General features: G+C 47.1%; 1 protein-coding gene across 1 annotated transcript in view; it reads right to left on the bottom strand.

Moving 5' to 3' along the window:
* baz2ba (bromodomain adjacent to zinc finger domain, 2Ba) overlaps positions 1 to 12,154 on the bottom strand; it is a 118,322-nt gene that overhangs the window by 27,436 nt on the left and 78,732 nt on the right. The window contains exons 4-12 of the mRNA XM_037979909.1: positions 9,158 to 9,349; positions 8,926 to 9,069; positions 8,492 to 8,670; positions 8,203 to 8,412; positions 6,857 to 7,447; positions 3,489 to 4,263; positions 2,300 to 2,569; positions 418 to 478; positions 205 to 313 (exon numbers count right to left, since the gene is read on the bottom strand). Coding sequence (XP_037835837.1) covers positions 205 to 313; positions 418 to 478; positions 2,300 to 2,569; positions 3,489 to 4,263; positions 6,857 to 7,447; positions 8,203 to 8,412; positions 8,492 to 8,670; positions 8,926 to 9,069; positions 9,158 to 9,349 — 2,531 coding nt within the window. The remainder of the gene's footprint in view (positions 1 to 204; positions 314 to 417; positions 479 to 2,299; positions 2,570 to 3,488; positions 4,264 to 6,856; positions 7,448 to 8,202; positions 8,413 to 8,491; positions 8,671 to 8,925; positions 9,070 to 9,157; positions 9,350 to 12,154) is intronic.

The following is a 12,154-nucleotide window of genomic DNA, read 5'->3' as shown; positions in this document are numbered from 1 at the left end:
GGGGAGGGAAGCTGAAGCAGAAGCAAACAATTCATAACAAACACGGAAACACAAGCAATCCTGCGGGCAACACGGAGGAGCAGTTTGCATTTATTAAAAATAAAAGAGCCATAAATCAGACAGCGTGTCCGGAATCAAACACCACTCCGAGCTGCTCATCGCGTCGCCCACAAACATCCTGGATTATTGATGAGGCTCGGGTACCTTCATCACGTCGGGGTACTGCCTCAGCTTCTTCCCGCAGGGGGCGTAGTACGCCACCTCGCCCTGAGGGCGCCCGGCCAGCGACTTGATCCGCGTTTCTCTCCGCCACCTGGGGAGGAAAGACGCAGCGTGAAGAGCAGAGACGGTCACACCTCAGCTCCGACTGAAACACGACAAACTCAGAGCGGAATCACGAGAACCGCAGGAACCTACCCCAACTCCAGAGGCGCCGTCAACTCCTTCTCGTCCATCACCCTCTTCCTCTTCCCTAAACCTGCGGACAGACGGGTCCAGCATCAGCCAGAGACAAAACTGAGGGGGACGAAATGAGCGGGACAAACGGGACGCCAGCTCCAGAGTGACTTTAATATCAGCTGAAGTTTCAAAGAAAGGAGCAAAACAATCGATGGACAAAAAGACAATCAGGACAAGAAGACATGAAAGACAAGAACGATGCACTGGGGGACATAAAAAGACTACAAAGATGCACGGAGAGACATGAGAAGACAAAGAAGACACACTGGGAGACAACAGATCACAAGAAGACACGAATGGAGCTTCTGGTCCAATCAGAATTTATTTATCCTCCATCTTAAATTAAATTACATGATCGCTCCGAGTCTTTGTTTGGGCCTCAAAATTCTAAATTTAGGACTTGGAACTTGGACTTGAGGAAAGAGACTTGACTCAAGACCTGCAGGTCTTAACTTGGGTCCTGACCTGGGACCTGCAGGTCTTGTCTCAGGACTTGCACATCTTGTCTCAGGACCTGACTCTTCTTGAGTTCTTGACTCACTTCCTGACGCGGAACTCGACCCGAGACCCGAGAGGAAAGTCTTGGGACTTGGGGAGACTTGTCCTCAGGCGCAGAAACACCTGCTGAGCGTCTTCCTGGCGGGGCGGCGCCTCTGATCTGCGCCGCGGCGGAAACGAATCTCGTTTCCGTGCCAAACAACTTGTCAGGTCTCCCGGGCGTGTCGCTGCAGGACCTGCGGTTGACTCGTGGCAACACGCCGCCTCCTTCCTGTTCCTTCCCCACCTGAGGACGAAGGGCGGGGCTTCTCTGGCACAGCAGCGAACCTCACCTCCCGAGGACTCGGGAGTTCAAACCCCTCCCTGTCACTCAGAAAGACTCGACCGTGAACGCCGCTTCGACCTTCCATCAAACAGAAAGCAGCGTCCAAACCAGATTACCGGGACTTTGTTGCTGAGTTGCGTCTCCGAGACTTTCACTCACAGTGATGCATTTTTTTTCCTCTGAAACCTTTGATTTTACTAAACTAAAAAAATGCAAAACTGTGATTTTATTTTATTTTTTATTATCCCAGTTTTTCTCCTTGAAATGTTTCTTTGACTGAAAGTGTGAACTTATTTCCACAGCGGTGGTTTTCTTTAGAAATCTACTGATGAAAACACTCAAAGTTTCTTTCAGGAACCCACAATTATTTACAATAAAAGACTTGAATCCACTCCGAGTTTACATCTGTGTGTAAATATTCATTTGTCTTCAGTTATGATGAAGTATTTTGGGTTCTTCTTTTTATCTATCTGCCCGTTTCTTAAAAAAACAGAAGCTCCGTTTTTTTTACATGACAACAAATGTGCTTCGATTCAAGATGGCCGCCACAGCTAATCGACCTGAGGCCAGGGTCTCATCGTTGGGGAAAATTTAGCAAACAAAACGAGTGAGGACGTCCTCAAAATGTCTCGAAATCTTCCCAAGGGCAGGGGTGCAACCCAAAGGGGGGCCGAGGGGGGCAAAGGACCCCCTCTATAACTCTGCTGGCCCCCCCAAAGACCCCCCTGGTTGGAGAATCTTATCCTGCCGCGACAGAAGCTTTTGTTTTTAATTTCTTCTGACTATTTGGGATAATTATGACGACATAAACATAAAAAACAATGTTTTTCAGGAATTAGCTTTTTAGGTGTGAACAGGTTTTTAGATGAACCTGGACAGCTCGTGTCTCGTCTCGTGTCCTTGAGTGATTTTAACCAACGGCGACACGCAATCCGTCAAGGAAGGCTAACTTCTTCCTAATGACGTCTTTGTCGTTAATAAGACCTAACCCAGAGTTCCGTGTTCGGCGGTTCTCACCTAGCGGAGACGCAAGGCTGTAGGAGGAGGAGCCGGCGGGGCTGTGGTAGGCCAAGGCACTGGAGCTGGTGGCGGTGGGGGGGCTCTTGATGACCTGCAGGTTGAGGGGGGAGCAGCTGGTGGCGTTGTGATTGGCTGAGGCGTTCAGGAGCTCTGGACCTTTAGCGAGCCGGTGGGGGGGCGTCTCCTTCTTGGCCGATCCGGACGGCGCCGGCTTCAGCTCCTTCGCCTTCCTCGCCGACACATCGCTGTCCGAGTTGCTGTCCGACTCTGAAGCCGAAACCAGAAATTTATGTTTTTTAGTTTTAATTCAGGATTTCTAATGAAAAACATAAACAAGCCGAGAGAATTCTGTTCTGGTTGTATTTTAGCTGTGGCTCAGCTAATTCTACAGATTTGGAGCTAAAATTCGGCGTGGTAGTAGCTGAGAGTCGTCCTCAACACGGACTCTGAGTGAGATCTGACAGGATGTCATCATCTACAGGATCAGCTTTCTGCTACTTTTAGCTTTTATCAAAAAAATATTTGGAATTTTAGCTGCCATCTTGCTGCTTTAAGCTTGTCGCTAGCATTTAGCTTATTTAGCTCGGGTTTTTCTACTTTTAGCTAGAATTTTGTAGCTAAAAATGCTTGTAGCAAGTATTTTCTTTTTATGGCCTTTAGCTCATACTTTGCTACTTTTGACTTAGCTAGCAATTAGCTTTTTTCTTTAGCTTATTTGGCTCGTGCTTTTCTACTTTTAGCTAGCATTTAGCTACCTTTGACTTGGCTAATGGTTTGCTACTTTTAGATATCATCTTGCTGCTAAAATGCTTGTAGCTAGCATTTCCTTTTCTTTTTTAGCTTTCAGCTTATGTTTTGCTACTTTTAGCAATCCTCTTGCTACTTTTGATTTAGGTAGAATTTGGCTTTTTTCTTTAGCTTATTTAGCTTGTGTTTTTCTACTTTTAGCTACCATCTTGTAGCTAAAAGTGCTTCCAGCTAGCATTTTCTTTTTTTAGCTTTTAGCTCATATTTATTTAGTCCACATTTTGCTACTTTTGACTCAGCTAGCATTTTGCCAATTTTGCCTTTTAGCTCGTGTTTTGCTCCTTTCTGACTGTAGCTAGCTTCTGCATCTTTTAGCTTCAGCTCCTGCAGCGGTTTTAGCTGTTGTTTGCTTTTAGCTGTGAGTTTAGACTCCGCCCACCTGAAAGGCTGTCGTCAGAGTCCTCTTCGTCCTCCTCCTCGAGGTCGTCGTCCTCGTCGTCGTCGTCCTCGTCTCCCGAGTCGTCAGATTCCTTGTTGGCCGGGAGAGCAGCCGTAGGGTTACACGTTCCGGGGATTCCCACCCCGGGAATTCCCACTCCCGGGATACTGACCCCGGGAATCCCGACGGACTCTCCTCCTCGGAACAGTTCCACCAGAGACTGGACCAGGTGGTTCTGGGAGAAGCCCTTCCAGGCAGCTAAAGGGTCGACTTGGCCCGGGCCCGGGGTCTGCCCTTTGCTCCGGGGAGTCCTGGTCTTCCTGGACCCGTGGCCCGCGGCGTGGGGCGAGGTAGTTGGAGGAGGAGCGGCCTGGGCGCCGGCCTGGGTCCGGCCGGCCCCCGTGCTCAGGTTGACGGGCATGGACCCGGCGTCCGCGGTGGGCTGGGGGGACCTGCCTCGGGAGGCGGGGTCTTTGCGAGGTTTGGTGATGAGGGCCAAAGGTGCGTCCTGAGTGGTGGTCTGGATGACCCCGTTGGGGTGGGGGGGCTCGGGGAGACCCAGCAGAGCGCTCGACAGGAAGAGGTTGGAGTGATTGTTCTGGGGCGGAAGGGGAGGAGCCGGCGGCAGCGGAGCCGGCGGCAGCGGAGCCGGCGGCAGCGGAGCCGGCGGCAGCGGAGCCGGCGACGACAGCGACGTCCTCTTGGGGGACTTGTTTGGACCCTGCTGCTGCTTCTTCTGCTCGGCTGGGAACATCTGCGCCTGAGACATGAGGGTCTGAGGGGACAGAGGGGACAGAGGGGACGGGGGACAAAACCAGGTTAGAATCATGGAGGCGACGAGACAACAAGCTGAACTTCTATCATAGCTACGGCCCGCAGCCGAAGGTTTAACCTTTGTGAGTCTGTTAGCAAAATATCTCATCAACCAAAGCTGATTAACTTTAGGAGCCGCAAAACTGGCTACAGTTCGGCCAGTTACAGAGCTAAAACATGATGTGGTAGTAGCCGAGAGTCGTTAACGACATTCGTCGAAGAAGCCGAAATTGCATTGTTACAGCTGAAAAAGCAGAACATTAGCTGAAAGCTAAATGTGGCAAAAGGCTAACAAAACAAACTAAGAGGAGCAAAGAATGAGCTAAAAGGTAAAAGCAGAAAGAGCGCTGGATAAAAGCAGCCAAAGGTTAGCGAAAAGCTAAAACTATTGAAAGGCTAGCTAAGTGATTAGCAGACTAGCTTGAAGCTAAAGGTAGTTAAAAGAGAAGCAGCGGCTGAACTGAGGAGATCTCTGTGGATTTCTGTGGGGTAAATAAAGTTAAATATTTTGAAAAGCATAAAAGTTACAAAAACCAAACGTCGCAGCAGCCGTCTCCTGGATGAGCCGAAGGTTTTGACGTTCGAACGGCTAAATTAGCTCGACGTTGGGTTAGAAAAATAACGATGACTCAGTGTTTCTGAGCGAGTTTATCTGTAAAAGTCTGCGACGTCATTATCGCCTCCTGGCTTTTATTTTTTATTTATTCGACGACATGTTTGGTTCAGTCTGAGTTTTAAGCGGGGGGGGGGTTTCGACTTCATCGCCGCACTTTTAACTTGATGTGATGCGAAGTGAAACAAATCAATTTCACAGACCATGAAATACAGTAACGGAGCTGAAACCACGGGGGGAATTTAGCTCTTTGTAAACTTCTCTCTGCTGCCGAAACAAGAAAGAGGAAACGGTTTTCACAGAATTACTTCATATCGACGAGTTCGTGCCTTCGATTCTTCTGCTTCCCTCAGATCTGCGTCAAAAATCATCATTTAATCCAAACTGACTGGCAGGACGTGGAACAGTGACACATTTAGGTTGTTCCACCTGTAAACTACATTTCTTTGCTAAAAATAACTTAAATTTAGTCCAGTTACATGAGAGAGAATTCTGTTCTGGTTGTATTTTAGCTGTGGCTCAGCTAATTCTACAGACTTGGAGCTGAAATTCGGTGTGGTAGTAGCTGAGAGTGAGATCTGACAGGATGTCATCATCTACAGGATCAGCTTTCTGCTACTTTTAGCTTTTATCAAAAATTTATTTGGAATTTTAGCTGCCATCTTGCTGCTTTAAGCTTGTTGCTAGCATTTAGCTTATTTAGCATGTGTTTTTCTACTTTTAGCTAGCATTTTGTAGCTAAAAATGCTTGTAGCTAGCATTTTCTTTTTATGGCCTTTAGCTCATATTTTGCTACTTTTGACTTAGCTAGCATTTTGCATTTTTCTTTAGCTTTTAGCTTGTGTTTTTCAACTTTTAGCTAGTGTTTTGCTACCTTTGACTTGGCTAATGTTTGGCTACTTTTAGATATCATCTTGTTGCTAAAATGCTTGTAGCTAGTGTTTTCTTTTTTTTTTAGCTTTCAGCTTATATTTTGCTATTTTTAGCAATCCTCTTGCTACTTTTGACTTAGCTAGCATTTGGCTTATTTATTTAGCTTATTTAGCTTGTGTTTTTCACTTTTAGTGGCAAAATGGTAGCTAAAAGTGCTTCTAGCAAGCATTTTCTTTTTTTAGCCTTCAGCTCACATTTTGCTACTTTTGACATAGATAGCATTTTACTTTTTTCTTTAGCTTTTAGCTTGTGTTTTTCTACTTTTAGCTAGCGTTCTGCTACCTTTGACTTGGCTAATGTTTAGCAACTTTTAGATATCATCTTGCTGCTAAAATGCTTGTAGCTAGCGTTTTCTTTTTTTAGCTTTCAGCTTATATTTTGCTACTTTTAGCAATCCTCTTGCTACTTTTGAGTTAGCTAGAATTTGGCTTTTTTCTTTAGCTTATTTAGCTTGTGTTTTTCTGCAGAGAAACGTATAAAAGATTGATAAAAACCTCAGAAGAGGCAACGATTTTAACAAAAAAAACATCAAAAATGACTGAAAACAACACTAAAAAGGAGAAAAAATGAGTAAATGTAAGTTAAGATTAAAAAGGAGCCATTTTACTTAAAAATGAGTAAATAAATTATTAAATGAGTAGAAAAAATTTGATTTATTCATTATAAATCAGCTAGGATTCACGCTAGGAGGTTTTAGCCGCAGCTAGCTTTTAGCTGGTGTCTTTCTAGCCTTTTAGCTGTTGTTTCTCCGGTTTTAGCTGTCAGCCGTGGTTCTGCAGGAAAAGCTGTTGATTTTTTAAACTAACAGGCTCCAAATTTACGGAGCTGCAGGCTGAACTCTGCTCGGCTTTAGAGAAGAATTTTATTGCCGCCCATTTGCTGGGATAACTTCACTCACTTAAGCTAAATGTTCGGCTGTAATTACTTCTCGCCGCTCGCTGTGAGGTAACTGCCGACTCGTTTGTGTTTGAAGACGGCTGAAAACAGAAAAGGAGGAAACTTCTGTCACCTGTTTGAGCCGGAACTCGTTGATCTGAGCCAGAGACGCCTCCAGCAGCTTCCGCTTGCTGGACTTGGCGGCGCCGGGCGCGGCGTGCTTCGGCGGCTTCGGCGAGGCCTTCTGCGCGCCGGTCAGCGTGGAGGTCAGTCCGAACGGCTTCGGGGAGGTAGACGGCGGGAGGGCGGAGCGGGGCGGGGACGGGACGGACAGCGGTTTGGGCGAGGAGCAGAGGGAGAGGGGCAGGTGCTGCGGGGACGAGGAGGGCAGCAGCTTCGGGGGCTTCGGGGAGGCGGAGCCTGGCAACACCCTCGGGGACGTGGTGAGGGCGATCGGCGAGGAGGACGGCGAGGACTCCCTGCGGGGCTGGGTGAGGAGCGCCAGGGGAGCCAGGGGCGCCGGGGGCTTCGGGTTGGAGGCCAGGCCCGTGGACTGGATCACGCTGAAGTGCTGAGGCGGCGCCTCCGGCCGGGACCAGGAGCTCGGCAGCGGAGAGGCTCGGGACAAGCTGGGGGGGGAGACGGAGCGGGGGAGGGGCAGGAGGGTGGGGGGGCTGGAGGACGCCTTCCTGTCGGGGACGGGTCTGTCGCTGGGAATCAGAACCTGCGGAGGACATCGGGATGAGTCAGCAGTTTTTACTTCTGCAGACTCTGAGCTTTTTAACCATTTATCTAAGAAAACCTTCGGCTCGTTCAGCTTCAGCTGTTTTTAACTTCTTACTTTTCAAAATATTTCACTTTAATTACAAACATTTCCCACAGAAATACACAGAGATCACTTTGACTTCCTCAGAAACACCGTTCTTCAACTCTTCGGCTACTTTTAGCTCCTGTTCTGCTACTTTTAGCTGCTCTTTTGCTACTTTTAGCCTTTAGCTATCCTTCAGCTACTTTTAGTTTTAAGCTGTCCTTCGGCTACTTTTAGCTACTGTTCTGCTACTTCGAGCTTAAAGCTAGTCTTCTGTTACTTTTAGCCTTTAGCTATCCTTCTGCTACTTTTAGCTGCTCTTTTGCTACTTTTAGCTTTAAGCTATCCTTCTGCTATTTTTAGCTTTAAGCTAGCCTTTTGTTACTTTTAGTCTTTAGCCATCCTTCTGCTACTTTTAGCTTTAAGCTATCCTTCTGCAACTTTTAGCTGCTCTTTTGCTACTTTTAGCTATCCTTCTGCTACTTTTAGCTTTAAGCTGTCCTTCTGCTACTTTTAGCTGCTGTTCTGCTACTTCGAGCTTAAAGCTTGCTACTTTTAGATAAATATTTAGCATTCTGCTACTTTTAGCTTCTTCCTAACTAAAGAAGAAGCCTTTTGCTACTTTAGCGTTTTGCATCTTTGATCTTCGGCTACTTTCAGCAGTTGTTCACCTTTGCTTTCTTCTTCGTCCTCTTCTCGGAGTCGGATAATTCGCTCTGCTTGTCCTCCTCTTCGTCGTCCTCGTCCTCGTCGTCGTCTTCGTCGTCCTCGGCGAGGTCCTCCAGGTCGCTGCTGAGGGACCCGTCGCTCGAGCTGTCCGAGGACGTGCCCGACTCGCTGTTGCTCGCCAACGAGGCGCCCGCTTGTTTCTTTCTCGCCTTCTGGAATGAGAAATAAAACCGTTTCACTCGAGGAAACGAGTCGCGTTCGCTCACCGCGGATTCGGACCTCATCGCCGACCTTCTCTTTCGGTTTCGCGGTCGTCTTCTCCGCGGCGTCTGCCGGCTCGCTCTGCGGGCTGCTCGCCGGCTCCGGGGTTTTGCTCGCCTTCGTTGGCGCCGGAGCCGGGCTTGCGGAGTAGCTCCCTGATTGCGGGGTGGGAGGACAGACCCCGCCGCCGTTCACGGCGCCGTTCACCCCTGGAAAACAGGAAATGGTTACGACTCGGCCCTAATCTTCTGAGGGAACTTTGCTAATTGAATATCTGGAAGAGAGAGCAGAACGAGGCTAATAAAAATACAGATTTATGCTCGTATCTCATCAAACGTTGCCGGTTTACAGAATAAAAGATAAATTAAAAGATAGAGAGAAATTAAAAGAGCAGAGATTATGAGGCAGAAGTCATTAAATCTATCCGAGGATTCAGAGGACGAGCCGGCTCTTCGGTTCGGTACCTTTCGGCGGCTCGTGGCTGCTCTTGCCGGCAGTCCGGATCGGAGCGGGCTGAATGTGCGGGGCGAAGAACGACGGGAAGCCGATGAATGAAGGCAGGAAGGCGGCGGCTCCCCGTCCGTGGGCTTCGGCCGCTCGCCACCACTCTGAGGAACAACGAGGAGAAAAGGTTCAGGAGCCGCGCTCCGGTTCGGGAAAAAAAACCGCTCGGGACTCGAACCGTCGGCGTCTTACCGGACAGGGCTCCCAGCTGGGGGTGGGCAGCCAGAGCCGCTGACATCCCGATGGAGCCCAGGCCTCCGAACTCGGGCCGGCCCGCTCCGGCGGTGTACAGTGCTCCGAAGGCCGGGTGGTTGACCAGAGGGAAGGCACTTGACAGCGTGGAGCCGATGAAGGGCGGCTCGCCCGCCGCACCAAACAGACGGCCTTCAGGGAAGAAACGCTCATTTAATGATTGACAGGCGACTTGTCCCACCCCCAAGGCCTCAGGCTTCAGCCAATGAGGGACGTGGGCGTGGTCCGGCGTGGACGGATTATTTAATTCTTCACCCGTCTTTGAGGGAAACGTTGGGGGGAAATAGACCAACAAAGAAAAGGACGGGCGAACAGGAAGTGCAGCTAACGAATCTTTAACGAGGCGGTTTTTAACCTTTTACATCCCAGGAAACCCGTCAGAATCATTTCCTGTTTGGTTTGATTTTAGCAGTAATTGTGTCAAAGAGCGGTGAAACGTTATTAAAAAAATCATCTGAAATGATTAAAGTTAAACTTTTAATGCAGGAATGAAATTTTAGTGTTGGTTTGTTTTAAGGTCGTCTTTGTGATGAAAAAAGGACATAATGTTGATTATAATCAGGTTTTCTTTCTGTTGTTTTGTTTTTTATCTGTTAGCCCACAGATGCCACTGCCGGCCGCCGCCGCCGCGTTTAACAAACCTACAGATTCTCTGAAACTCCTCCGGTTGTACAAACTGAACTGAACTTTAAATTAATTCACCTTTTTGTTTGTTTTGTTTTATGTCGACAGCCAGAGGCGGATTTAGTCTTTCTGGGGCCCTGGGCAAACATTGGGGGGGGGGGCCCTCATTTACCTTCCTTCTCATCATATTTCAACCCCAATTCATCCAAGAACTACCTGTTGTTCCAATTCTGATCCAAAGACAATTTGTACTTTTAGATATCTTATTTTATTTTAGAAATCCACGACATTAAAGACAAGAAGCTGGAAGTTCAGATTCACAGGAAACAGAAAAGCGACGCCGTTTGTTTTAAGGATTGTTGAGAAAAGTGTTGTTTGCAGATAAGACAGGTGACTTTTAACGGCTGCAGGTGACTCATCTCATCAGCATCGTGTCCATTTTTCATTGGGGACTTAAACTCAAGATGTGGTCAGTTTTATACATCGTTAAAAGCCTTTAAAGTTCATTAAAGTGATTAAAAAAGGCTGGATGAGTTTAAAATAAGCCTGTTTTTGTTGTATTTACCAATTAGGTGCGAGTCCAACTGAAAATCTGTGTTTTCTGTGACTGAAAACACAGATTTTCCTGCAGCCGTTAAAAGAAGCTCGTCGGCGTCGATACGGCGAGCCATTTCATCAAATATGTCCTCAGAGCGGACGTCCACAGTTCAGTAATCTGTAGTTTCTAAAATAAAATAAAATATCTAAAAGTACAAACTGTCTTTGGGTCAGACTTGGAACAACAGGTAGTTCTTGGATGAGAAGGAAAGTAAATGAGGGGGGCCCCCCCATGTTTGCCCAGGGCCCCGGAAAGACTAAACCCGCCTCTGGCTGTCGACGTAAAACAAACCAAACAAAAAGGTGAATTAATTTTAAAAATCTGTGTTTTCAGAAGTCAAAAGTTTTAACTTTTGATCAGTTTACATACGTCTGCGAGTACTTGTACTTGTACTAGTTAGTATTTTGGAGCATTCTTTAAAGATAAATAAACATTTAACACATAATTAGCAGCAGACGTGTGAAACAAACTGCATGCTGGGAGTTTAAACATTTCTCCTCCATAAAATGAATCTTTGACGTCGTTCTGCATCATTTCTTCTTCTTAGTTGTGTTTGTGTTTATTTCCACAGACGGAGAACTTCGGCCACAGATTGTTTTTCTTCGCTCTTCGCTGTAAAAACTGACGGTGTGTAAAAAACTTCGACCTAAATACCTTCTGAAGGTGTCGCTTTTTATCCGCCCGACTGGACAGGAGGAATAAATACGAACCGTTTTCTGTTCGTGGAGGAATTAACTCCAGATTTAGCTTTTTACTGGAAGAAAACGGCGCCGGGTTTTAATCTCATTTCCCCTGAAAACAGAAACGAAACTGCGCGTTCGGACGAGAATGTTTTATTTCTTATGAAGCACGGTGAGAATGATGCTGAAGCTAAAATAAGCAAAATACGAATAAAAAAGGTAAAAAAAAACAAAATGCTAGCAAAAGGCTAGTTAAACGTAGCTAAGAGGTAAAAACACCGTTAGCTGGCTAAAAATATAAATATTAAATATCTAAAAGCTAAAAGTAGCTTAAGAAGACAGAAACAGAGCCAGTTTTTGAAGTATAGAAGCTAAAGCAGCCGAATGTTTTGATAGAAGAACAGCTAAAATAACTCAAACTGTGCAGAAAAGTCAAAATGCTGACTCGGCGTTGTGAGTGTCAACGCCGCCTGTCGCTGATCGAGTTTATTTTTGTGTTTTAACGTTTGTTCCGTCCGAGCCGGATAATCCGAAGGTGTGAAACCTCCTCCTCTGCTCCCGCCGCTCGATTCCAGCGCCGAAGAATACTTCATCAACATCATCATCGTCGTCGTCGTCTCGCGGTTTTTTCCCCGAACAATCACTCCTGGCAGGGGCGACTGCCACGCATTACCTCCTCCCGGAGTCAGATGCAATTTGGTGCGAGCATATTTCATGCAAATTCAATTTCTCTTCCAGAAAAAAAAAAAAAAGTGATGACTTCAGAAAAGAGAAAGTGTTGCAGATGAAAATGTCAAACTGAAAGCGGTGGTGTTTTCTGATCTGATGGCGGAGCCAAACAGGGAGCGCCGTCTGCGGCTCGGCGGCGTCCTGGCGGCGTGACATACGAGCTCTTTGTGTTCGTTTCAAGGTCCTCCTCCGCCACGAGACGGCAAACTCTGCCTTCTGAATGTCATTAGAATATGCTGAATATGTATAAATGGCCACCTCGCCAGCGTCAGCTCGTGGATACGAAGATAAACGACTGCAAACCCC

Source organism: Kryptolebias marmoratus, linkage group LG15 (genome assembly GCF_001649575.2).
Source record: "Kryptolebias marmoratus isolate JLee-2015 linkage group LG15, ASM164957v2, whole genome shotgun sequence".
NCBI lineage: Eukaryota > Metazoa > Chordata > Actinopteri > Cyprinodontiformes > Rivulidae > Kryptolebias > Kryptolebias marmoratus.
This window is presented reverse-complemented; position numbering and strand designations above follow the sequence as displayed.